A 22,285-nucleotide genomic window follows, 5' to 3' on the forward strand; every position below is an offset into this window, starting at 1 on the left:
CCCCCTTGTGTGACGACTGATTGATGAACTGGTTGATTGATTGATTGATTGACTGACGGATTGAGTGCCCGCCCGCCCGCACTATCAAGACTACCGTAGGTACCACCGCTCCGCAGTAGCAGCAACAACAACAACAACACAGTTATCGTTGTCTGTCTTCTTCCACTTACTAATTTATTCTCCTCCATCCTTAACTATTGTACCTTATCGTACAACGATCTCTTCCCTCTTCTACTCCTCCTTTTTCTTCAAATTTCCTTTTTAAGTTCTCTTTTCTCTTTTCTCTTTTCTCTTTTCTCTTTTCTCTTTTCTTTTCTCGTCTCGGTTTTTTCCACACTTTAAATCTCACCGACTCTAACTTCCCTCCCGTTGGATCGTGCATGATCCGCGGATGATTATGTGTGTCTGCGATTCCACTCTGGCGCCAGACACTCGCCGTTGGGGTTAATCGTCCGTTTGCCATCGTGCGCGTCGACAAGCCAAATCTCCAAGGACAATGGCTAGTCAAGTGATGGCAGATGTATTGCACCAGTTGCTCCGTATGTGTCCCTCAATTTGATTGCGTCTCGATCGGGGGTTTCCAATTCCCCCTTCTGCGGAAGAGCTATTCCTCCCGACCATCTCAGGCGCGCCCATCATAGGCACGATGGCTGACTAGAATTTATGTATCCTAGGTAGAGCGGTGGACTCTGACACAGATCCCGACGATGGTACGCGATGCGATTTTGCTCACAAAGACCACACCCTGTGTCTCGCAGCCCCAAAACTGACATGCCTATTCTTCAGCTGATGCTCCCGAGGCCGGCACCAAGGAGTTCTTCAGCTCCTGGGCGCTCTTCATCCTGATCATGCTGTTGATGTTCGCGCTCTTCACCAGTTACATACTACAACAGAAAAAGATCCAGGCGGTCCATGAAACAGTCCTGTCCATCTTCGCGGGTGTGTTTGTCCAACCATCAAGGGCGGATGTGGGCCGCAATGCGGTGCCCTTGCGATTCATAACAAAGGCTGATGGACGCATACAGGCATGTTTGTCGGGTTGATTATACGCTTAAGCCCCGAATCACCGATTCAAGACAGTGTCGCGTTTGACTATCAATTCTTCTTCAACCTCCTCCTACCTCCGATCATTCTGGCCTCAGGCTACGAGTTACACCAAGCAAACTTCTTCCGAAACATCGGTACTATCCTGACCTTTGCGTTTGCGGGGACCTTCATTTCCGCCATCGTGCTGGGTCTGATTCTGTTTGTCTGGACGAGAATTCCGTTGGATGGGCTAGATATGACCTTCGTCGAGGCGATCTCGGTGGGCGCTACGTTATCGGCGACGGATCCCGTTACCATCTTGGCCATCTTCAACCTATACAAGGTCGAGCCCAAGCTCTATACGGTCATTTTCGGTGAATCAATCCTGAATGACGCCATCGCGATCGTCCTGTTCGAGACCGCGCAGAAGTATGCCGATAGTGAGGCGGGCTCTCTGACTTTCTTGAACCTATTTGAGGCTATTGGGCTGTTCTTGCTCGTCTTCTTCGGAAGTATGATTGTCGGCGTTATCGTTGGCATCATGACTGCCCTTGGTCTGAAATATACTCATGTCAGACGCCAGCCGAAGATTGAAAGCTGTCTGATCGTGCTTATTGCCTACGCCAGCTACTTCTTCTCTAACGGTGTCTACCTCTCCGGTAGGTTGCATTTCCTCATTGTTCTGGAGTCAGGCTGACAATAGACCAGGTATTGTATCTCTCCTGTTCTGCGGCATTACCATGAAACATTATGCGTACTACAACATGTCCCGCCGGACGCAGTTGACGACGAAGTACCTCTTCCAAGTGATGGCACAATTATCCGAGAACTTTATCTTCATATACCTTGGGTTGGACCTTCTTGTCCAGAGGAATTTACAGTTCAAGCCCTTATTCATTCTTGTGGCCGTTTTCGGTATCTGTATAGCCCGCTACCTGGCGGTGTTCCCATTGTCTCGAGCGATCAATTGGTTCATTCGGTACAGAGCCCGTCGCCGTGGCATGGACGTTGCAGATGAGCTACCTTTTGCTTATCAAGCCATGCTCTTCTGGGCGGGCTTGCGTGGAGCTGTTGGTGTGGCCCTAGCCGCCGGCCTAAAAGGTGTCAATGCTCCAGCACTCCGTGCTACGGTACTTGTGGTCGTCGTGCTGACCGTGATTATCTTTGGTGGTACCACCGCTCGAATGCTGGAGATTCTCGGGATCCGGACCGGTGTTGTGGAGGAAATTGAGTCAGATGATGAGTTTGATATCGAGGTGACCAATGGCGGCACATATTATAAACGCTCTGACACAGGCTTGGGATACACTCCTCGCCGCATTGATTCGACCATTCCTTTGGATGGCATTCCGCGGGGCGAGCTCGACCGCCACGATAGCTACTCCAGTGGTAACAACCGTCGTCCCAGTCCTCCGCCGTCTGGCTCTCGAGGACATTCCCGAATGTACTCGAATGCCTACAGTCAGCGAGACACCGCTCGTGACCGTTCCTCAACAGCTACTTTGTTGGGTGGCCGGCCTCGGAGCCACAGCGAGAGCAGCGCGGCAAGCGAGGATGAATTTGGATTGAAGAATAATGGCAAGGCTCGTGCAACAGATGCCGATCAGCTCGATGCCTTCGATCTCGATGTAGGTGATGAGCCCTCGGATGACGACCTTCCCCCTTCAGCTCCTACGTCTCGACTGCGGCGGTCTCCCTCGCAACCCCAACAGTATTTGGGAGGGTCCCAGGACCAAACCCCGGCCAATACCTCTCCTATGCGACGCGAGACAACATTGAGCGCAAGGGCGGCGATCCGGGACCTCTTCTCAGGGGCATCGGGAGACCACGCGGCGTGGTTCCGACAGCTGGACGAAGATTACATCAAACCCCGACTTCTTTTAGATCAGTCCAATCACAAGGGCCCTGGTGCAGTCTGAATGAAGTGACTTCTATGCGTAGCTGCCGCTATTGCCATTGATTCCGGCGTCGCCTGTATATATGTGCTATATATTGGGTGCAGTCTACCGGTGTGTTTGTTATTCGCTCGTGCCTCTTCGATCTGATTTTGTTTGCCCTCCCTTTTTCTTTTAACTTTCCCATTGGCATATCTGGGCTGGGTCTGGTTACCCCTTACCCCCGGGGAGGCCTCCAGCTATTGTTAGTACGCGAAGCGATGGGAGACGGAGACGGAGACTTGGTAGATGGAACAGTCACCTTCTACTACCACTACTACTACTACTACTACTACTACTACTACTACTACTACTACTACTACTACTACTACTACTACTACTACTACTACTACTACTACTACTACCACTACTTCCTGCCTAGATACCACTTCCTACTAGTTGAATTTCAAGAATGTTCGAACCATTAATTTATCCTCAGTAGTAGTAGTTGTTGATTGATTAGATGGGGTAATAACAAGAAGAGCGGGGGGGAACGGGAATTTGATTGTTATGTACTTCCGTACTCCGTATGATATGCCAGCCTAATTTCGTCTCTGGTGCTTCTGCTTCCACTTCTCCCTCCTCTTTCGCCCTCGTCCACTTTGCTCGTTCAGCGACGCTCCAGACGCACCACACGGGAGCTTATCGGTCCTTCAGGCTTTTACATTGGCCACTTCTCCCCTTGATCGGCCTCCCCCGTGATAAGGTGATGATAACAACGGCTTGGTGGTGGCTATGGCTGAACCTTGCCGGTTCGTGTCGCATGCGCCATTAGAGTCTGGGCTGCGGTGTGAATGGTCCCTGCCGGCCGTTGCTTATCGAAGAATAAAACCAATTGATGCAGTGATGCAGTGATGCAATGGGCAAGGGTTGGTTGGTATAAGTAGCGGTCCGTCTGCTCTGCGCTGTCGACCATTCGCAAATAACTATAGCCCATTCACTCGCTCGATTGATGTCCATAATTCTGTCACCATGGCGGAGAAGTTCCAGAACATGGACTTCATGTCTAAGGTTTCACCAGAAGTGGGCGAGGAGCCCTCGCTGGAACAAGGCGATATGCAGCTTCTAGGTACGCTTGCTTATCGTCTGTCTCGTGTGTCTATGCTGACGAGACCAGCGACACTAGGGTACAAGCAGGAGCTGCGCAGGCATTATTCGACCGTACAGGTCTTCGCAATTGCATTCAGTATCATGGGACTTTTGCCGTCGATCGCATCGACCTTATCGTATTCCATTCCTGCTGGACCTGTGGGTATGGTCTGGGTACGTCGCCCTTCTTGCTATGCTTACACGGGGGTTGCTTGGTACCTGACTAGATGAGGCTGGTGGCTAATGCATCGCAGGGTACGGTATCTCTTGTTTATTCGGTGCGATGTGCTCAAGGCAGTGGTTTGACAGGAATTCTAGGTTGGTTTGCTGCGAGTGTGTTCATCTTCATAGTGGCATTGGCTATGGTCTGCCTATCTCAGCTCTTTTGGTTCCTTTTATTCTGGTCGGACGCTTACAACTCTGTGTCAATTAGGCCGATCTAGCGTCTGCGATGCCCACTGCCGGTGGTCTATACTTCTGGACCCATTATTTCAGCGGAGAGAAATGGAAGAATCCCCTCAGCTTTGTCGTTGGATACAGCAATACAATCGGTCTCGTTGGAGGTGTCTGTTCTATAGGTTGTAAGCGGCGCCCCTCTTCCTCGTGAGATGCTTCTGCCTCGGACTGACTCGGAGGGTGAGATGGGTTTGCTACTATGCTGTTGGCTATTGTTTCCATTGCGCGCGATGGCGAATGGACTGCTTCCCGTCCGGCCCTTTACGGCACGTATGTCGCATGCGTCGTCGTGCACGGCCTGATTGCCATCTTCTTTGCGCGCGTGATGCCCAAAATCCAGTCTGTTTGCATCGTCCTCAACGTGGGCCTGGTCTTTGCCACTGCTCTCGCATTGCCGATTGGTAAGGCAGTACGCGGCGGGCAGATCAACTCGGGTGCCTACGTCTTCGGGCATGCTGAGAATCTCACCACTTGGCCCGAGGGCTGGAGCTTCATGATCGCGTGGTTGTCGCCCATCTGGACCATCGGGGCGTTTGACTCCTGTGTCCATATGAGTGAGGAGGCCACCCATGCTGCGCGGGCGGTACCACTGGGGATTGTCTGGTCCGCGGGCCTGTGTGGTCTGCTGGGATTTGTCTCGCTGGCGATAATGGCAGCTGTGATCGACGTCGATATAACGGCGGTCCTCGACTCCAAGTTCGGACAACCCATGGCACAGGTGGGTTCCTATTTATTCTGTCAATTCAGGCCGGGCTGATATTGAGCGATTGCGTCCTCCAGATCTACTATGACTCCCTCGGAAAAAGCGGCGCGCTCGGCTTCATGGTCGTGGTAGCAGTGGTCCAGTTCTTCATGGGCTTGAGTCTTGTGAGCTCAGTCACTCTCTTCCAGTACCGAACAAACGATCCGAAGCACATTGAACTGACCCCTAATCGCGGAACCTAAAATCAGGTGGTCGCAGCCTCCCGTCAGAGCTGGGCCTTCTCTCGCGACGGCGCCCTCCCTTTCTCCTTCTTCTTCCGCCACGTCAGTAAACGCATTCGGTTCGAACCCGTCCGGATGGTCTGCGCCGTGGTCGTGATCGCCATCATTCTTGGTCTGCTCTGTCTGATCGACAACGCTGCGGCCAGCGCGCTGTTCTCTCTAGCCGTGGCGGGCAACGATCTCGCCTGGATGGTCCCGATCCTGGCCCGGCTCGTCTGGGGCCAAGATCGGTTTTACCCCGGAGAGTTCTATACGGGCCGGCTGAGCAAGCCCATTGCAATCACCGCGATCGTGTATCTCGCTTTTGCTATCGTGCTGAGCATGTTTCCTACCGAGGGACCAGACCCAGCCCGTAAGTTGTGTCACTCATTCCTTCCGTCTTGGTTGGGTGTGGACGGGATTCCGCGCTGACTGCTGTTCCTGTGCGAAAACAGCTGCGAATATGAATTACACCATTGTCATCAATGGCACCCTGTGGCTTGGGGCGCTGCTTTACTATGCGGTCTATGCGCGTAAGGTGTACAAAGGTCCGCAGACGACCGTGGGGGAGTCAGCTAGTCCGTCCGAGACGAGGCTCCCGCAGGAAGCTGAGGGAGAGAAGGAGAAGAAGGGTAACACTGCTTGAGCCCTTTCTTTTCTTTCAATGGCTTGTAACCTATTTTCGAGAGAGTTCTGGCTCTTGTATTTCGGAGTAATTCAATAAAATCTCCGTGCTTGAACCGTTTATCATCGCACAAGGTACTGATAAGACAAGATGTAAGGGTCAAGATACTGTAAGCCGATTCAAGGGGCCAAAGGATCATTTAATTGGAGACTTGATTTGCAAACGCTGTGGTACATTACATCGTAGGACACCCCATTGACACCCGATGTGTTTAGCAATGCATGAGGGTGGGGAGGGGGCGACGGTTTAGAAATTAAGAGACAAATAGAAAGCAAAGGTAGATAGAGGGTCTTATCGTCGTCACCTTCGTAAAACGGATACTATCCCGGTCCAGCGAGAAAAGGATGCATTTACTCGGGGACTTCGAGGACATAGCGGCCAGCGATCTTGCCTTGTTCTGTTTTGGTGAGACGGTGTGTTAGTCCTGATTCTGCCGAGTGCAAGCAAAGAGGCGGAAGAGAGGCAGCATACCCATCAACTCGAAAATCTTGGGGAGATCCTTCAGGGGCGCCGTCTTGAAGGGGGCGTTGATCAGTCCGCGGGCGAAGAAGTCGACGGCCTCGACGCCATCCTGGCGGTTGCCGACGTAGCTGCCCTTGATGTTGACCATGCGGACGACGGTGTTAAAGACGGGGGCGCGGAGGAAGGCGTTGCCGGGCAGGCCGATGGCGACAACGCTGCCGCGCGAGCGCACGTACTCGGTCGCCTGCTGGAAGGGCTTCTCGGCCACGGCCAGGAGGATGACGGCGTGGGCGCCGAGACCCTCCGGGGTGGCGGCTTTGACGTCGGCGACGATGTCGCTGGAGGTGGTGAAGTCGATGTATGCCTGGTTTTTTTTATTGCTCGTTAGTTTTGTGTTTTTCTTTTGACAAGTTTTATCTTTCGTACCTCCGAGCCCAACTTCTGACACATCTCCTTCTTCTCCTCTCCGCCGTCGATGGCAATGGTGCGCAGTCCCATGGCCTTCGCGTACTGCAGCGCCAACGAGCCAAGCCCGCCGCCGGCCCCGACGATGGCGACGGTCTGGCCGGGCCGCACACCGGACTCCTTCAGGCCCTTGTAGACGGTGATGCCGGCGCAGAGGATCGGGGCGACGGCGTCCAGGGCCACCTCCTTGGGCAGCTTGGAGGCGTGGCTCGCCTTGGCCAGGGCGTACTGCTGGAAGGTGCCGTCGACGGTGTAGCCGGACAGCTCGGCGTGCGGGCACAGGGGCTCGTCCGCCTGCTTGCAGAACTCACAGGCCAGGCACGACCCGTTCAGCCACTTGATGCCCGCGTGGTCGCCGACCTCGAACTCCGTGACCAGGTCGCCGCGCGCCACCACGATCCCCGCCCCCTCGTGCCCGCCCACCAGCGGCTGCTTGAGCGGCAGCGGCCAGTCCCCCTTCATCGCGTGCAGGTCCGTGTGGCACACCCCCGTGTACCGGATCTTGACCAGGATCTGATCCGGGCCCGGCTTGCCGACGGGGATCTGCTTGTAGACTGGCGGGTGGCCTTTCTCTTCGACTACCTGGGCCCATTGGGTCGAGGGTATTTCGGGAGGGGAAGACATTTTCTTTGGTTGTTGTTGTTGGTGGTGGAGGTTGTGACTGGGGAAGGGTGAGGGGTTTGTGGGTGTAGATGTAGATGGAGATGTAGAAGTAGATAACGAGGTAAAGAGATTCTATGCTAAGATGCTGGGAAAGTAGATGTGAACGTGGAAAGAGAAGGGAAATGAAAGAGCGAGGGAGGACAGGATTTATAGGATTCTGGAGACAACAGGCAATGAGACCCTGAGAAACAACCAGGCCACCATTCACTTTTCTACTGATGGTTCGTTGTACGTACTCCAGGCTGGAAGTAGGACAGGTGAGTGAATGAATGAATGGCGGGTGGGGTGATTCCCTCCCGGCCGAAGCGATCAAAGTGACGTCGTGATTCTTAGTGGTGTGCTGTTGACAGAAAGCACAGTCCAGACAATCGGACGAGAGGAGCAACACGGATGCGGAGGTTGTACATCCTGGGATCCCGATCCTTGTGGTCTTGCTCATCCCAGGGTGAGGGCGATACGAGGAGATCATTTCCCGAGTATCTCCTGTACGGTCTGTTACCTCCGGTCTCTCTCTCTCTCTCTCTCTCCCCTGGCGATACTCGGTGGTTGCATATTTCATTGACTTCATACTTCACGCTGTTTTCGGATTATGTCAATTATCTTTTTGGGGGGGATCCAGTTCAAATAAAAAAAGGTGGAACATGTAGACGTCATCAGCAATTGATCGAGATTTGTCTCCGCATCTCAACTGTGACTGAGAGCATTATCAGACCCCGATATTGCATTAGGTCAGATTTCCCTTCCCCTCGTCGGCCCCTCCGTTCGTGGTCTTCGCCTAAGTTGGATCTCTCCCCCACGCTGCTTGGCTCTTGTTTCATGTTCAAGATTTCGGCTTTTGGAAGGAAACCCCCCAGGAACATCGTGGGATGCACCTGTCCCTCTCCCTTTTGGGAAAATGTCCACCTCCGGGACAGTTTGGGCGGGGAGATCGCATTGCCGTGGATTGACCCATCACCGGAATCGGTTCATGCTTACCTAACCTAAGTAGTTAGTCAGGTCAGGGCTGTCAGTGCCAGGAGGCTGGTGGATTATGGACGAAGATGGAGTAAGTAATTAGTGGCTATTTTATTTGAAAGCACATCACTACGAGCCCTCATCTTATATACCTGGACTTGCCACGGATTGAGGACCTCCTGGGCAGCCACCCGACTTGATATCATTCTTGGCTCGGTGCGGAGTACCTATACAGACAAACGAACTGCTGAATCAGGCCTCTATTTATGCTGTGTCTGTTTGTCAATGCCTTCTTGAAGACATTCCGTGTTATACTGTACAAGTTCCCCATTCTCCGTGCTAAATCTCCCCCTCACAAACATATTCTCTCTATGTAGCTCGCCGTATGCGCGCAATGTTGGATGTCATGCAGCCGCTGTTTGCTCCCGAAATTCCGATGACTGACTTGCTGCCAATAGGTAAATTTCAATCTTTTGAGATTGGTAGAGGTTCATGTTTGATGTTCCATATGCATCTCTGATCGAACCTCGTGGACAATGAATGTACTGCATCTAGAGAACATTGAGGTGAACGTCTGGGCGGTTTCGTACTGGTATCAGGACAGCCTTTCCTTACAATGACTTGAAGCGATGGACACGGCGAGACCGCAGCGGGATGGCGAGACCCAACCTCAAAAGGTTTCTTCTTTCTCGCCTGGAATGTGTGGTACTTGTCATGGTGAATGCGTGGAAGACAAGTTCTAACAGAAACTCCATGGCTCCATGTCAGACTGACTTCAATTTGAATCTCAATCATATATCGCATATAGCGGCGTTATGCGGAGCCTGGGCGTAGTTCCTGAGTTGTCGTCCCCACAAGTTGAAAATAGTTACTAGTGGTAAGTTATGTAACTTGGGGTAAGTGAAATACGCATACTGACGCAGACTGACACCCGAAAGCCACAGCCGGCGGGTATGGAAGGGAAATCCACCCGAATAGGCAGGAACGAGCCCATCCCGCCGCGGTCTGTCACTCACTTACTTTTCACTCTCTGGAGACGAGGTTTTGGCTCAATGAAGCTGAAAAAAGAGAGTCAGAGAAAGGCTATTGTGCTATTGTTGCAATCATCCACCACAACAGCCTCTTCTCTCATCTATCCCAAATTAATTCCTTCCTCCCCCTTCATTCACTGGCTGAGTTCACTCCTTTCTAAGTATACACTTCCATATACATACATACAATACACACCACCACCACCTCCTCCTCCACCAGTCCTTCTATCTTCCTATCTAGACGGCTATCACCACCAAGCCTCCTACCACGGGAACAAACTGGCGAGATTTCGCCCCTCGTGGGTCTCCTTCACGGCTCATTGCAGCTGGTCTTTATCCCTCAGAACCACAACCCCCAGCATCATCGCTCTACCGGTTCTGGTCATCTATTCAGTTGAATTCACAGTTGACTTCTGTTGTCTGGAACGGTTGAGCCGTGAGGGTTTGTTGGCTGGCTCGCTCGCTCGCTCCTCTTCGTCTTCCCTCCCTCCCTCACCAAGAAACCCTCCTCCTCCTCCTCCAGCAACCGCTGATAGATTCCTGCTCATCCGGTAAGGCAATCAATCCTCTCTTTATCCGCTCATTTTCTTCATCCTTCTTTTCCCTTTTTTAATCATCATCGTCGTCTTCATCATCCCAACCACCCCCCCATCATCTTTTCCCCCCATCGTCATCTCCATCTCCATGCTTCCCTGTCCTCTTGTCTCCACTCCTCCCCCCAAGTCGGCCACTCAGATTTAATCCCTTTTCACGCAGGGAACTCTAGCTGGACGGCGAACAACTAACGGACGGACGCGTGATCGCCCTTCACCTCGAGATCTCCGTGAGCTAAAACCTCTCCAAGACCACCCTCCTCCCCATCCCCTTCGCGCATGGCCAGCCTTCATCCATCGCGACGGTCCTTGTTCTAAATATCCTCATCCTCTCCCCTCCCCATCACTGCTGTCCGTCACCTTCGCCGCCGCGTCTACTCCTCCGGCACAACGCGGCAATCATGACGGGAGCTCCGCCGTACAATCCTCAATCTCCTACCCAGCAATCTCGTTATTCTGCATATTCTTCTCCGAGCAAGAACCGTCCCTACTACCCCAACAACAATGACCAATATCAACAGCACCCGCCGCAGACGCCGCCGGCCTTCCCCCCTCAGCCCAGCATGGCCAGGAGCCCTCACTTCTCCCATGCGCCGTCTCCGTTACCGGCCACGCTGCCTCCGTTGAATGGCGCCGCTCCTTCATCTCATCCATCGGATACATCATCACAGTATCAGGCCCATTCCTCGGCTGGAACGCCGCAGTTCCCCCTGCCTCGGCCCTACTCTAATTCCGTCTTGTCGGGCAACGGCGCGACCCCCTACGGTCATTCTACTCCCTCCCACGCTCATCCCTCTGGTCGGCCCGACAGCCATTCGCAAATTTCTCCCAAAAAAGAGTCTGAATCTCCTTACCCCATGGGGGGCCACGGAGTCGCGCCGTATCCATCTTCCATGATGCGAGAGTCTAGGCATTCTTCTCCTCCCAAGGAAACCGTACGTTGTTGTTTTTTTCCCCCTCTCCTGCATGTTCCTTGGTCCACAATAGCTGATCGTGATCACTTCTCTTGCGGCCTCCAGAAACCAGATCCCATGTCGTTTGCGAGCATCTTGGCTGGACCAGCAGAAGAGCGCAACCCGCCTTCCCGACAATCTCCACCGAAGAAACAGCCGTCCCTTGAACCCGCAGCAACCCCCATCGCGCCAGCACCAAGCGCGACGGACAATCTGAACCCACCGTCGACGACGCCCATCCCGGCCGCTCGCAGCAAAAGCAAAGACAGAGAGCCCTCTGGCCCGGCCTTACCGCGATTAGAAAAGAAACCCGCCAATGAGAAGCGCCGTCGCAACGTCGACCACGAGCCCAGAGTGTCCGACTCACGGTCTTCCACCGTCGCGAATGGCCTTTCTGAGTCAACGAAAGCCTCCTCGTCGTCCCGCGGCGCTGCCTCTCGCCACCCCTTGACAGAAGGGGAGGTGGAAGCTCTCAACCGCGCGATGGTCGATATGGCAAACGCAGATAAAAGTGATGTGGAAGGCCCTGGGTATGAGAGACAGTACCAGGAATACAAGGCCAAAAGCAAGAAGCGTGCCCTTCTCACCGAGCAAACGGAGTTGATTCGGCGCAAGGTTCGTGAAATATGCGTTCTTCGTGATCACTTTGCAGGCTAACATACTTTTAGCGACGACGTCATCAGTTCTTGGGAGATCTCGCAAAGTCCCTGGAGAAGCAAGCCGATGCCGGAATGGGTCGATTCCGACTCACGAACGAGGCATCCGTTATCGCTGAAGTACAAGCTAAAGAGATCCAGGACGAAAAAGAACGCAAGAAGGACATGCAGCGGAAGCGGCGACGTGAGAATACCGTGCGCATGGAAATGCAGAAGAAACTGGAGGCAGAGCTCAAAGCAAATGAGGCCCAGGATTCTGCCGAGAAGGCCAAGTTCCTCCGTGAAGCCGAGAGAGCTCAGCGCAAGATCAAGACTACCAAGAGAGCTCTGGAGGGTGTTACTGCCCCCGAAGAGATTAGCGAAGTGACTCCCTTGGCGCCAAACCTTGAAGGGGGCACCACCAGTTCTTTCCACATCGGTCGGAACTCTCCTTCGAGGCGCAAGTCTGGACGCAATGGCCCCGTCACGCGACCCAAAAAGTCCAAGGAACAGAAACAAGCTGAAAAGGACGCGGCAGAAGCAGCGTATGCAGCCATGGAGAACGATGAGGCATTGCCTGTGGCACCCAAGGAAGACCCCCGTAAGGAGTCCATCAAGAAGGAGACCAAAGGCAACCGATCCAAGGAGCCCACGCCCACGCCGCTCTCCGCCTTCGAGACCAAGGGCTACAACCAGATTTACGAGCAGATCTGGCGCGATATTGCTCGTAAAGATATCCCCAAGGTCTACCGCATCAAGGGTCTGTCTCTCAGCACGCGCCAGGAAAACCTCCGCAAGACAGCCCAACTGGCTAGCAAGCAATCTCGCAAGTGGCAGGAACGCACCAACAAGAGCATGAAAGACACTCAGGCCCGTGCCAAACGGACAATGCGTGAAATGATGTCCTTCTGGAAGCGCAACGAACGTGAGGAACGTGATTTGCGTCGTCTTGCCGAAAAGCAGGAGATCGAGTCTGCTAAGAAGGCGGAAGCGGAGCGTGAAGCCAATCGTCAGAGACGTAAGCTCAACTTCCTTATCTCTCAGACCGAGCTGTACTCCCACTTCATTGGCCGCAAGATCAAAGGTGCAGAAGGAGACGAGTCCGGGGACACGGCCGTGGATGGAACCGACCAGACAGTCCAGCCTGGGAAACCTCAAGACCACACGGTGGATATGCCTCCCAGTGTCGCCGACCTTGGTGCCAAGGTCACCAACTTCGAAGATCTTGACTTTGACGCCGAGGATGAGACGGCCTTGCGGCAGGCGGCCATGGCCAACGCTCAAAATGCCGTTCAACAGGCTCAAGATCGAGCCCGTGCCTTCAACAACGACCAGAACCAGATGGATGCGTTGGATGAGGGTGAACTGAACTTCCAGAACCCTACCAGCTTGGGTGATATCGAGATCTCTCAGCCCAACATGCTTACCGCTAAGCTGAAGGAGTACCAGCTCAAGGGTCTTAACTGGCTTGTCAACCTGTACGAGCAAGGTATCAACGGTATCTTGGCCGACGAGATGGGTCTAGGAAAGACTATTCAGTCTATCTCAGTCATGGCTTACCTCGCTGAAGTCCACAATATCTGGGGTCCGTTCCTTGTCATTGCGCCAGCGTCCACGCTGCACAACTGGCAACAGGAAATCACCAAGTTCGTCCCGGACATTAAGGTTCTTCCGTACTGGGGCTCAGCCAAAGACCGCAAGATCCTCCGTAAGTTCTGGGATCGAAAGCATATCACATATACAAAAGAGTCTGAGTTCCATGTGTTGGTCACCTCATATCAGTTGGTGGTTCTGGATGCACAGTACTTCCAAAAGGTCAAGTGGCAGTACATGATTCTGGATGAAGCCCAGGCCATTAAGTCCTCTCAGAGTTCCCGTTGGAAGAACTTGCTCGGTTTCTCCTGCCGTAACCGACTTCTCCTGACAGGTACTCCTATTCAGAACAACATGCAGGAGCTGTGGGCCCTTCTGCACTTTATCATGCCCACGTTGTTCGACTCTCACGATGAATTCAGCGAATGGTTCTCCAAGGACATTGAATCCCATGCTCAGAGTAACACGAAACTCAACGAGGACCAGCTGAGACGTCTCCACATGATTCTAAAGCCTTTTATGCTTCGCCGTGTCAAGAAGCATGTTCAGCAGGAACTTGGGGATAAGGTCGAGAAGGACATCTTTTGCGACCTTACGTACCGCCAGCGCGCTTACTATACCAACTTGCGCAACCGAGTCAGCATCATGGACCTAATCGAGAAGGCCGCTGTTGGAGACGAAGCAGACAGCACAACGCTGATGAATTTGGTCATGCAGTTCCGAAAGGTCTGCAACCACCCGGATTTGTTCGAGCGCGCGGAAACGAAATCACCATTCTCTGTCGCGCACTTCGCTGAAACCGCCTCCTTTGTCAGAGAAGGCCAGAATGTCGATGTGGCTTACTCAACTCGCAACCTGATTGAGTATCCGTTGCCCCGTCTGCTCTGTGGATCTGCTGGTCGCGTCGATGTTGCGGGACCCGACAATGCGTACGCCGGCTTCCGTGGGAAGTATCTTAACCACATGATGAACATCTTCACTCCTGATAATATTAAGCAGAGTGTTCGGGACAACGGGGCATTCTCTTTCCTGCGATTTGTAGATACATCCCCGGGTGAGGCCTACGAGCAGTCACATTCCGGTGTCTTCGAACGGACTGTCCGCCGCCGTGGACAAACAAACAGGCTGGCCCGGCTCAAGGTTGTTTACGAAGATGACAAGACAGCCGCCTCAGCCCTTCCGCATACATTGTTCAACGTTGTCGATCGCAACGATCGTCATGCAGTGAGCGAGGTTGCGGCTGAGGGCTACATGCGGGATTTGATGACCGTTTCCCAGTCTACGTTTGAGCGAGAGGGTCTTTCTCTGATTGAGCCATCTGCCACCCCCGCAGCGTCGGCGCCTCCAATCACCATCACGAGTTCGAGCCAGATCCCTATATATGAGGCCAGAGACAGCTTCTTTAATATTTCCGTGCGCCATGCTTTGTACGGCGTTGCCTCGAAGCAGGTGGAGCAGCAGATTGTGGAAAGAAAGCTGGATCCCACACCCTACTCGCTGCAGCCCATGCTACCTAAGCCACTTTCCACCAAGGGCCGATACACGCATATTGAGGTACCGTCGATGCGTCGCTTCGTCACGGACTCCGGTAAACTGGCCAAGCTGGACGAACTCTTGCGCGAGCTCAAGGCCGGTGGACATCGTGTGCTACTGTACTTCCAGATGACACGTATGATCGACTTGATGGAGGAGTATCTGACCTACCGCAATTACAAGTATTGTCGATTAGATGGAAGCACCAAGCTGGAGGATCGTCGTGATACTGTGGCGGACTTCCAACAGCGTCCGGAAATTTTCGTATTCCTTCTATCCACGCGTGCGGGTGGTCTGGGAATCAACCTCACGGCAGCCGACACGGTCATCTTCTACGATTCGGACTGGAACCCTACCATTGATTCTCAGGCCATGGACCGAGCTCACCGTCTGGGTCAGACGAGGCAAGTCACGGTCTACCGCCTCATCACTCGTGGCACGATTGAGGAGCGGATTCGGAAGCGGGCGTTGCAGAAGGAAGAGGTCCAGCGTGTCGTCATCACGGGTGGTGCCGCTGGTGGAGTTGACTTCAACACGCGCAATCGGGAAAGCCGGACCAAGGACATTGCTATGTGGCTGGCGGACGATGAGCAGGCCGAGCTTATCGAACAGAAGGAAAAGGAAGCCATGGACCGTGGAGAGGTGTTTGGTGCCAGTAAAGGTGGGAAGAAGGCGGCTCAGAAAAGAAAGAGAGATATCACGCTGGATGATATGTATCATGAAGGTAAGGCGTCCTCCGATCCCATTTTCTAACCATTGACTAACGGGGGCTTTCCTAGGCGAGGGCAACTTTGACGATGCCAGTGCCAAACCCTCGGGCGCCGCGACTCCGGTGTCCGCCGCGGATAACATTGGGACGCCCTCGGCCACACCCATTCCCAAGCGAGGACGTGGACGCGGGACTGGCAAGGGCACGTCGAAACGGGCGAAGACGACGAAAGAGCGACTGCGTCTCATTGACGGCGATGGGGGCCTCGGACCCAGCTAACCCAGCCTACGAGGACTCTTGCACGATGAGATGGAATGACGGCGTTGGGATATTTACTACCTTCCTTTCTTTTCTTATTCACCTGTGATGTTGTTTGAAGCTTTACACACTTATTGGGGACTTTTACACCGCATGGTGGTTCACTTTGTTGTTTGTTTTTCCATGTTTCCTTTCGCCCCAGTTGCGGATTTTACTGTCCGAACTATGTATTGTATTAACAGGATGCATTTGGTGGTGTATGAAAATATTTGCACCGGGTGGTTATTCCCTGGAGATAATGAGCAGAGGAGGGGAAATCGGGCAAGATTACGCGAGACCAAAAAAAAGAATTGGATGGTTGAAAGGACTTTACAGAAAAAAAAGAAGTCAGACCGAAGATGATGAGGGAGGCAATGGCATGATAGATCTGTTGTTGTTCCGAGGGTGGAGTGGAGGGAGTGCGTGTGGGGTAGGTCTCTAGGGGGGGGAGTGACTGTTGTTATGTTTTCTTCTTTTCGCTGACTACTCGGATTTACCCCTTCAATGACTATTTGTACTTCTGACTGTGGAGATTGGGATTTTTGATGTTTGCTTTGCTTACTGAATGGACGAATGAATGCAGTGGCCTGAACTGGCTGCTAATCCAGTGAGTGACCAAGAAGGGAATAGAATGCGCCGGGCGTGGGGCGGAAAAGTAGCCGAGTTCCAGCCGGCCTTTTACGGTGTAAATCCCGTGACCGTGCCGTGACCGTGCTGTGACCATGCCGAGACCATTTAGATACACATACTCCGTACGGAGTACTAGGTAGTTAGTTACCCACGCATTAGTTCTTAGTCATCTTCAAGGTTCCGAGTCTCCCTCTCCGAACCGGACCCGAGAGCCAATCAGTGGCCGTACAATCGTCAGCCGCGGCCCAGTGAGCGCGTTCCCACTTGAGTAAGCCGCCAAGTCGCGGCCGATTTCCCTCTTCAGCGGACCAGCACCGCAAATCCCGTCCTTTGCCCAGCCGATCGAATCTTCTTTGCCCCCTCAGGCTTAGACTACTCCCTCCCACTTAAGACTCACTCTTACTTAAAACTTATCAACTCCACCTCTCCTCGTACATCTCTACTTTTATTTTCTCTTTTTCCTTACCCCAAGTCTATCCCCCCCCCCCACTCCCACTATCACCACAAGGGGATCTTTCCTCCTTCTTTCCAATTGAGAGTGGTCTTCGCCCTTTGGCCGTACCGCACCCAATGGAGTCGCTTCTCCAGCAGTCTCGAGCCATGTGCCCGTTCCTCAAGCGCACCTCCCCGTCCACTCTGCGCACTCTGTCCACCGCCACTCGTCCCAGCATCAGCCCTGGAGGCGGCACTATGTCAAACCTCCAGGTTCTGGCCCGTCGCTGCCCCGTCATGAGCAAGGCTCTGGCCGTCCAGAGCGCCCGTTTGGCCAACACCAAGCGCTTCACCTCCGGTGTCGCCGGCATGGATCCCAGGTACTTCCGCCCGGTTCCCACCAAGCGGGCCTTGCATTCGACCTCGGGCAATGGCGCGGACGTTGCTCCCAATGTCTACAAGGACTCAGAGAGAGGTACTTCGTACACTTCCCATTTTCAGACACATTGTACTGACTCCATTGCTTCGTAGTCGACCCCGCTTTCCCCGGTGTCAAAGGCCGCTTCGAAGCCCCCAGCGGCGCGACCGTCACCGGTCCCCGCCCTGATGCCCCGAAGGTTGCGCCCTTCGACTACAACGCTTTCTATAACGGGGAGCTGGACAAGAAGCACAAGGACAAGTCGTACCGTTACTTCAACAACATCAATCGTCTGGCCAAGGAGTTCCCCCGTGCCCACACGGCCTCTCAGGAGGAGAAGGTGACCGTGTGGTGCTCCAACGACTATCTCGGTATGGGCCGCAACCAGGAGGTTCTAAAGAGCATGCACCAAACACTGGATACTTACGGCGCTGGTGCGGGTGGTACGAGAAACATTTCGGGACACAATCAACATGCGGTAGCCCTCGAGGGCACTCTCGCCAAGTTGCACAACAAGGAGGCCGCCCTGGTCTTCAGTTCCTGCTTCGTTGCCAACGACGCTACCTTGGCCACTCTGGGTAGTAAAATGCCCGACTGTGTCATTCTCTCCGACAGCCTCAATCACGCCTCCATGATCCAGGGTATCCGCCACTCCGGCGCCAAGAAGATGGTGTTCAAGCACAATGATCTGGTCGACTTGGAGACCAAGCTGGCCTCTTTGCCTCTGAACGTCCCCAAGATCATCGCTTTCGAGTCTGTATACAGTATGTGCGGTTCGATTGCCCCCATCGAGAAGATCTGTGACTTGGCCGACAAGTACGGGGCGATCACTTTCTTGGATGAGGTGCACGCCGTTGGCATGTACGGCCCCCACGGTGCGGGTGTCGCGGAGCATCTCGACTATGACGTCTACGCCTCGCAGGACACCGCCAACCCACGCAGCACCAAGGGCACCGTGATGGACCGCATTGATATCATCACCGGTACCCTGGGTAAGGCGTACGGCTGTGTCGGTGGATACATTGCTGGTTCCGCCGCCATGGTGGACACCATCCGTTCTCTGGCCCCGGGATTCATCTTCACCACCTCCCTGCCTCCTGCCACCATGGCCGGAGCGGACACTGCCATCCAGTACCAGGCCGAGTACAAACGCGACCGCGTCTTGCAGCAGTTGCACACCCGGGCCGTCAAGGAATCCCTGAAGGAGTTGGACATTCCCGTGATCCCGAACCCGTCCCACATCATCCCCCTCCTAGTCGGCGACGCCGAGGTCGCCAAGCAAGCCTCGGACAAGCTTCTGGAGGAACATGGCATTTACGTCCAAGCCATCAACTACCCCACCGTCCCGCGGGGTGAAGAGCGACTCCGCATCACCCCCACTCCGGGCCACGTGAAGGAACACCGCGACCACCTGGTTCAGGCGCTCCAAACCGTCTGGAACGATTTGGGCATCAAGCGCGCTAGCCACTGGAAGGCTCAGGGCGGTTTCGTCGGCGTCGGCGTCGAAGGAGCCGAGGCTGCGAACCAGCCTATCTGGGAGGACGCCCAGTTGGGTCTGCAGGAGGGTGAAGACTTGGAGACCGCCGTCACCCGGGAGTTCCAGGACGCGGCAGCTGAGGCGCTGCTTGCGCAGGCCTCGGCCCGGATGCAGACCGCCGCCGCCGGGATCCGTCCTGCCGCCGCCGTGGCCTCAGGCATTCCTGTTGGCGTCGCCGCTTAGATCCATGTCTTGAGAACCCCCTGAATGTTTCAGAGAAACATAGTCCTGTGGATGTATGGTGTAATCATTTGTTCCACGTCCATTCCTTTTTATTAACAATGCCATCACCTCATATAATGCTGGAGGATCTCCTAGCATCAGTTATATCTTCTTCTACCCCTCCTAAACCAATCCAATAGGTCAGTCATATAATCGCGGTTTTGATTAAGTCTCAAGAAGCGTCTGGGAATTCCAAGTATTTGTGACAGCCGGATACCAAGGAATTTAGTCCCGTCGAGCGGCGACCGCTTAAAGTTCTAGATCCTTAACAACGATTGTCATCTGTTTTCGTCCTCCATTGATTCGTGTGTCCGTCCTTGTAGCAGTAGTAAGCATACAGATTCTATGAAATTTGAGGACTTTCCTCCGCACGAAGATAGGTGGGACAGGGTTGAACAGGGGCGAAGGCATCCTTCTCGTTGAGTGAGTGACCGATACGACCCGGAGTATATAAACATCCCCCACCCCTGTGGTAAATATACCGTGTATCCCCCCATTACACAAACGAATAAGCAGCGATGAATGGAAATGCATCCCCTATGATAACAAACTCAAATCTTCATCTTCTCTTCGCTACCGATTAACTACTACCTATACAAACGAATTGAAATACAAATATACACATCACAAGACATAATATGTCCTAACGCCAGTTGGAAATAAGCCCGAGGAAAAAAAAAAAAAAAAGACCAAATGCTTTTTTTTTGGTTTGAGGACAACAACAGTTATTTGACAAGCTATGGTTATCGGGAGACGGAGGAGTATTTCCACGTCCACACGCCCCTCTTCCATACTCTTTCCACATCCACACAGCGTCATACTATCCTAATCACCACCACCCTTCTTTCAGATCTTACACACTGGTTCGTCTCCATTTTTGCCTTGGATTCACTAGCGTCTCTTGCCACCCCCGCGGCTCACCTTAGGAAACTCCACGGGAATGCGCAGGCGCGCCACGCGGCGGGCAGCGGCCTCGGCCTTGCCGCCCTTGATGCCCCACTTGGCGAACTCGGACTCGCGGGGCTTGTCGACGCGGCAGCCCAGCTCGCGGAAGTACTGCAGGATGACGGGGCTCTCGAGGTGGAGGTCGTCGCGCAGGTCGGCGGGGTCGGTGGCCAGCTCGTTGGGGGCGTTGCCGCCCTGGGAGCTGCTGCCGCCGTCCTTGGCGGGCTGGGGCGGGATGTGCAGCGAGAGGGCGCAGATGGTGGTGTGGAGGAGGGTGACGTCGTTGCGGGAGAGGGAGCCGCCGGCGCCGGGAGCGAAGCGGCGGCGGACGGCGTCGATGATGGGGTCGGCGAGGGATTCCGATGTACTGGTACTTGTAGTGGAAGGGGAGGTGCCGCCGGCGAGGATGGTGCGGAGCTCGTCGCGCGGCGGGAGGCGTTTGCTGCCAGGGCCGGCGCCCTTGGGGTCGCGCTTGAGGTGGCGGTTGAGCTCGAGGAGCAGCAGGATGAAGCGCAGGATCTGGAGGTGGGTGGTGTTGCCGGACTGGATGACGGCGTCGACGCGCCGCGAGACGTACCGCGACGTCGTGACCACCGGCTCGCCCGCGTTCGCCGTCGCGATCCAATCCTGCACGCCCGGCAGCTGCCGCAGCGTCGACTCGCCGTTGGGCACCAGCTCCGCGAGCGGGTATACCTCGGCCGGGTGCGAGGCGTCCAGGTGCGGCGTCGGGATCGGCTTGTTGGCCTGCACCTGCGCCTGCACCTGCGCCTGCTTGGCGGCGATGTCACTGACCCCCTCCGTTGGCATCGAGGACAGGATGGCGGATTCTGCGGCCGAGGCCGCCCCCGAGGGCAGGTTGGAGAGTTGCGCGTTCTCGGCCAGGGATTGCGCCGCTTTGCGGGATTGTTTGGTTCCGAAGGTGTTGGTAAGTTCGGTGCGTTGGGCGCGGAGGGTTTGCTGGAGATGTAAGACATTCATCGTTAGTTTGGCTTTCTTTTTTCGCCCAGGGAAAAAAAGGTGGTGTCTCCATCTGCAGAGACATGATCACCTAACCAGCGCACAAATTAAACTGGCATAGGCATAAACCAAAAAAAAAGGTATTAGAACTCACCAGCTCCTCCTCCTCCTCGCTCTCCTTCTCCTCCTCTTCATCAATGGAGCGCAGCTTCCGCACCGCACCGCGCAGCGTCATCTTCCGCACCTCGACGAACTGCCATGTCTTATTCTCGGGATCGACCACGGCGACGTAGTGCTTCAGCTGGGAGTCGGCATCCTCCTCGGCCTCGCGACCCACAAAGTCCAGCTTGGGGTGTTCGGACGACTGGAGGAGCAGCTCCGACGAGACGATCCCCTTGTTGCGCGTCGAAGCGGAGGAAGTCTTGCTGCGGGTTTTCAGGTAGGGTTTGAGCCGGAGATTGCGGGGGGCGTTAAGGCCGGGGGTGGTCACTATTTTGTTGCCGCCATGTGTGGATTAGCATGTATAGTCTAATTTATTGCTTCCTGGGAAGAGTCGAGCTTTTTTGGGATATATAGGCGTTTACCAATGACCGGAGCGAGTTCGCTATCATCCTCCACCACGCTCGAAGCTAGAGGGGGCAGATCTTGGATTTCCAGCGCGGGCTTCTTGCTAGGCCGCTCATGGCGATCAGAGGCGCGCTTGCGCTTCTTTTCGACCTTGTCGGAGACCATTGTGCCAAAAGATGTCCAAAGGGTATCAATCAGTCTGGGGCAGGTCGAAAATGAGCGGACTTCCGTGTCTCGTCGACCGGCGTGGATTTTGATATACCGGAGGAGGAAAAAGTCACAGGAAAAAAAGTTGAAGGCGGTCAGTTGGTCCCGAAATGGAAGGCGGAGAGAGACTACTATCTCAGCAGGGCGCAATTGCGGTGCAGATCACGGGGACACACAAATGATTAATTAGTCTATCACCATTTGTCTGGCCAGCAGCGTCGGATGGTCAATTCTGAAGAAGATCGACAGAGTGCGACAATCGGTACACTATCGCACCGACTTTGATTTTCTACTGTACTTTATTTCTTGGTTTTACGTAGTAGAAGTAG

The 22,285-nt window shown here is 54.2% G+C and overlaps 9 protein-coding genes across 9 annotated transcripts; 6 read left to right on the forward strand and 3 right to left on the reverse strand.

The window, feature by feature from the left end:
* Nucleotides 1–14: 14 nt before the first annotated feature.
* BO72DRAFT_48025 (uncharacterized protein) lies at nucleotides 15–542 on the reverse strand. Its single transcript, XM_040947623.1, has one exon. The coding sequence runs from the start codon at nucleotides 461–463 to the stop codon at nucleotides 191–193; it is 273 nt and encodes a 90-aa protein (XP_040794869.1). The 5' UTR covers nucleotides 464–542; the 3' UTR covers nucleotides 15–190.
* BO72DRAFT_418310 (bifunctional K:H/Na:H antiporter NHX1) lies at nucleotides 144–3,259 on the forward strand. Its single transcript, XM_040942628.1, has 5 exons — nucleotides 144–539; nucleotides 675–710; nucleotides 787–939; nucleotides 1,026–1,685; nucleotides 1,735–3,259. Exons 1-5 carry the CDS (start codon nucleotides 497–499, stop codon nucleotides 2,943–2,945), a joined length of 2,103 nt encoding a protein of 700 aa, XP_040794870.1. The 5' UTR covers nucleotides 144–496; the 3' UTR covers nucleotides 2,946–3,259.
* Nucleotides 3,260–3,962: 703 nt separating this feature from the next.
* On the forward strand, nucleotides 3,963–6,114 carry BO72DRAFT_393390 (putative GABA permease; the record flags this gene model as incomplete). Its single annotated transcript, XM_040941939.1, has 8 exons — nucleotides 3,963–4,029; nucleotides 4,078–4,264; nucleotides 4,348–4,414; nucleotides 4,483–4,630; nucleotides 4,691–5,223; nucleotides 5,286–5,372; nucleotides 5,457–5,841; nucleotides 5,924–6,114. 8 exons carry the CDS (start codon nucleotides 3,963–3,965, stop codon nucleotides 6,112–6,114), a joined length of 1,665 nt encoding a protein of 554 aa, XP_040794871.1.
* A 389-nt stretch (nucleotides 6,115–6,503) lies between these two features.
* Nucleotides 6,504–7,704, reverse strand: BO72DRAFT_393391 (zinc-dependent alcohol dehydrogenase; the record flags this gene model as incomplete). The annotated part of the gene is made up of 3 exons (XM_040941940.1): nucleotides 6,504–6,550; nucleotides 6,625–6,979; nucleotides 7,042–7,704. The coding sequence occupies 3 exons, from the start codon at nucleotides 7,702–7,704 to the stop codon at nucleotides 6,504–6,506; spliced, it is 1,065 nt and encodes a 354-aa protein (XP_040794872.1).
* A 214-nt stretch (nucleotides 7,705–7,918) lies between these two features.
* BO72DRAFT_48131 (uncharacterized protein) lies at nucleotides 7,919–8,944 on the forward strand. Its single transcript, XM_040947673.1, has one exon. It carries the CDS (start codon nucleotides 8,134–8,136, stop codon nucleotides 8,725–8,727), a length of 594 nt encoding a protein of 197 aa, XP_040794873.1. The 5' UTR covers nucleotides 7,919–8,133; the 3' UTR covers nucleotides 8,728–8,944.
* Nucleotides 8,945–9,656: 712 nt separating this feature from the next.
* BO72DRAFT_48659 (uncharacterized protein) lies at nucleotides 9,657–10,503 on the forward strand. The gene has a single exon (XM_040947946.1). The coding sequence runs from the start codon at nucleotides 9,750–9,752 to the stop codon at nucleotides 10,281–10,283; it is 534 nt and encodes a 177-aa protein (XP_040794874.1). The 5' UTR covers nucleotides 9,657–9,749; the 3' UTR covers nucleotides 10,284–10,503.
* A 105-nt stretch (nucleotides 10,504–10,608) lies between these two features.
* On the forward strand, nucleotides 10,609–16,142 carry ino80 (chromatin-remodeling ATPase INO80). Its single transcript, XM_040947942.1, has 4 exons — nucleotides 10,609–11,256; nucleotides 11,341–11,889; nucleotides 11,943–15,759; nucleotides 15,815–16,142. The coding sequence occupies exons 1-4, from the start codon at nucleotides 10,723–10,725 to the stop codon at nucleotides 16,021–16,023; spliced, it is 5,109 nt and encodes a 1,702-aa protein (XP_040794875.1). The 5' UTR covers nucleotides 10,609–10,722; the 3' UTR covers nucleotides 16,024–16,142.
* Nucleotides 16,143–17,160: 1,018 nt separating this feature from the next.
* hemA (5-aminolevulinic acid synthase HemA) lies at nucleotides 17,161–19,614 on the forward strand. Its single transcript, XM_040950486.1, has 2 exons — nucleotides 17,161–17,578; nucleotides 17,635–19,614. The coding sequence occupies exons 1-2, from the start codon at nucleotides 17,242–17,244 to the stop codon at nucleotides 19,239–19,241; spliced, it is 1,944 nt and encodes a 647-aa protein (XP_040794876.1). The 5' UTR covers nucleotides 17,161–17,241; the 3' UTR covers nucleotides 19,242–19,614.
* A 338-nt stretch (nucleotides 19,615–19,952) lies between these two features.
* Nucleotides 19,953–21,989, reverse strand: BO72DRAFT_443210 (DNA-directed RNA polymerase I subunit RPA49). The gene is made up of 3 exons (XM_040943548.1): nucleotides 21,767–21,989; nucleotides 21,337–21,671; nucleotides 19,953–21,182 (listed from the first exon to the last, which is right to left on the reverse strand). Exons 1-3 carry the CDS (start codon nucleotides 21,912–21,914, stop codon nucleotides 20,172–20,174), a joined length of 1,494 nt encoding a protein of 497 aa, XP_040794877.1. The 5' UTR covers nucleotides 21,915–21,989; the 3' UTR covers nucleotides 19,953–20,171.
* Nucleotides 21,990–22,285: the final 296 nt, after the last annotated feature.

Source organism: Aspergillus fijiensis, assembly GCF_003184825.1.
Source record: "Aspergillus fijiensis CBS 313.89 unplaced genomic scaffold BO72scaffold_130, whole genome shotgun sequence".
In the NCBI taxonomy this organism is placed as follows: Eukaryota; Fungi; Ascomycota; class Eurotiomycetes; order Eurotiales; family Aspergillaceae; genus Aspergillus; species Aspergillus fijiensis.

Excerpts from the sequence above, each read along its gene's own strand:
- BO72DRAFT_48025 (XM_040947623.1), bottom strand. The coding sequence starts at position 463 with ATGGCAAACGGACGATTAACCCCAACGGCGAGTGTCTGGCGCCAGAGT.
- BO72DRAFT_418310 (XM_040942628.1), top strand. The coding sequence starts at position 497 with ATGGCTAGTCAAGTGATGGCAGATGTATTGCACCAGTTGCTCC. Across the intron at positions 540-674 it reads TGTATTGCACCAGTTGCTCC|GTAGAGCGGTGGACTCTGAC; the intron begins GTATGTGTCCCT and ends TATGTATCCTAG. Across the intron at positions 940-1,025 it reads AGTCCTGTCCATCTTCGCGG|GCATGTTTGTCGGGTTGATT; the intron begins GTGTGTTTGTCC and ends GGACGCATACAG.
- BO72DRAFT_48131 (XM_040947673.1), top strand. The coding sequence starts at position 8,134 with ATGCGGAGGTTGTACATCCTGGGATCCCGATCCTTGTGGTCTTGCTCA.
- BO72DRAFT_48659 (XM_040947946.1), top strand. The coding sequence starts at position 9,750 with ATGAAGCTGAAAAAAGAGAGTCAGAGAAAGGCTATTGTGCTATTGTTG.
- ino80 (XM_040947942.1), top strand. The coding sequence starts at position 10,723 with ATGACGGGAGCTCCGCCGTACAATCCTCAATCTCCTACCCAGCAATCT. Across the intron at positions 11,257-11,340 it reads CTTCTCCTCCCAAGGAAACC|AAACCAGATCCCATGTCGTT; the intron begins GTACGTTGTTGT and ends TGCGGCCTCCAG. Across the intron at positions 11,890-11,942 it reads CGGAGTTGATTCGGCGCAAG|CGACGACGTCATCAGTTCTT; the intron begins GTTCGTGAAATA and ends ACATACTTTTAG.
- hemA (XM_040950486.1), top strand. The coding sequence starts at position 17,242 with ATGGAGTCGCTTCTCCAGCAGTCTCGAGCCATGTGCCCGTTCCTCAAG. Across the intron at positions 17,579-17,634 it reads CTACAAGGACTCAGAGAGAG|TCGACCCCGCTTTCCCCGGT; the intron begins GTACTTCGTACA and ends ATTGCTTCGTAG.
- BO72DRAFT_443210 (XM_040943548.1), bottom strand. The coding sequence starts at position 21,914 with ATGGTCTCCGACAAGGTCGAAAAGAAGCGCAAGCGCGCCTCTGATCGC. Across the intron at positions 21,672-21,766 it reads CGAACTCGCTCCGGTCATTG|TGACCACCCCCGGCCTTAAC; the intron begins GTAAACGCCTAT and ends GCAACAAAATAG. Across the intron at positions 21,183-21,336 it reads GCGAGGAGGAGGAGGAGCTG|CAAACCCTCCGCGCCCAACG; the intron begins GTGAGTTCTAAT and ends TTACATCTCCAG.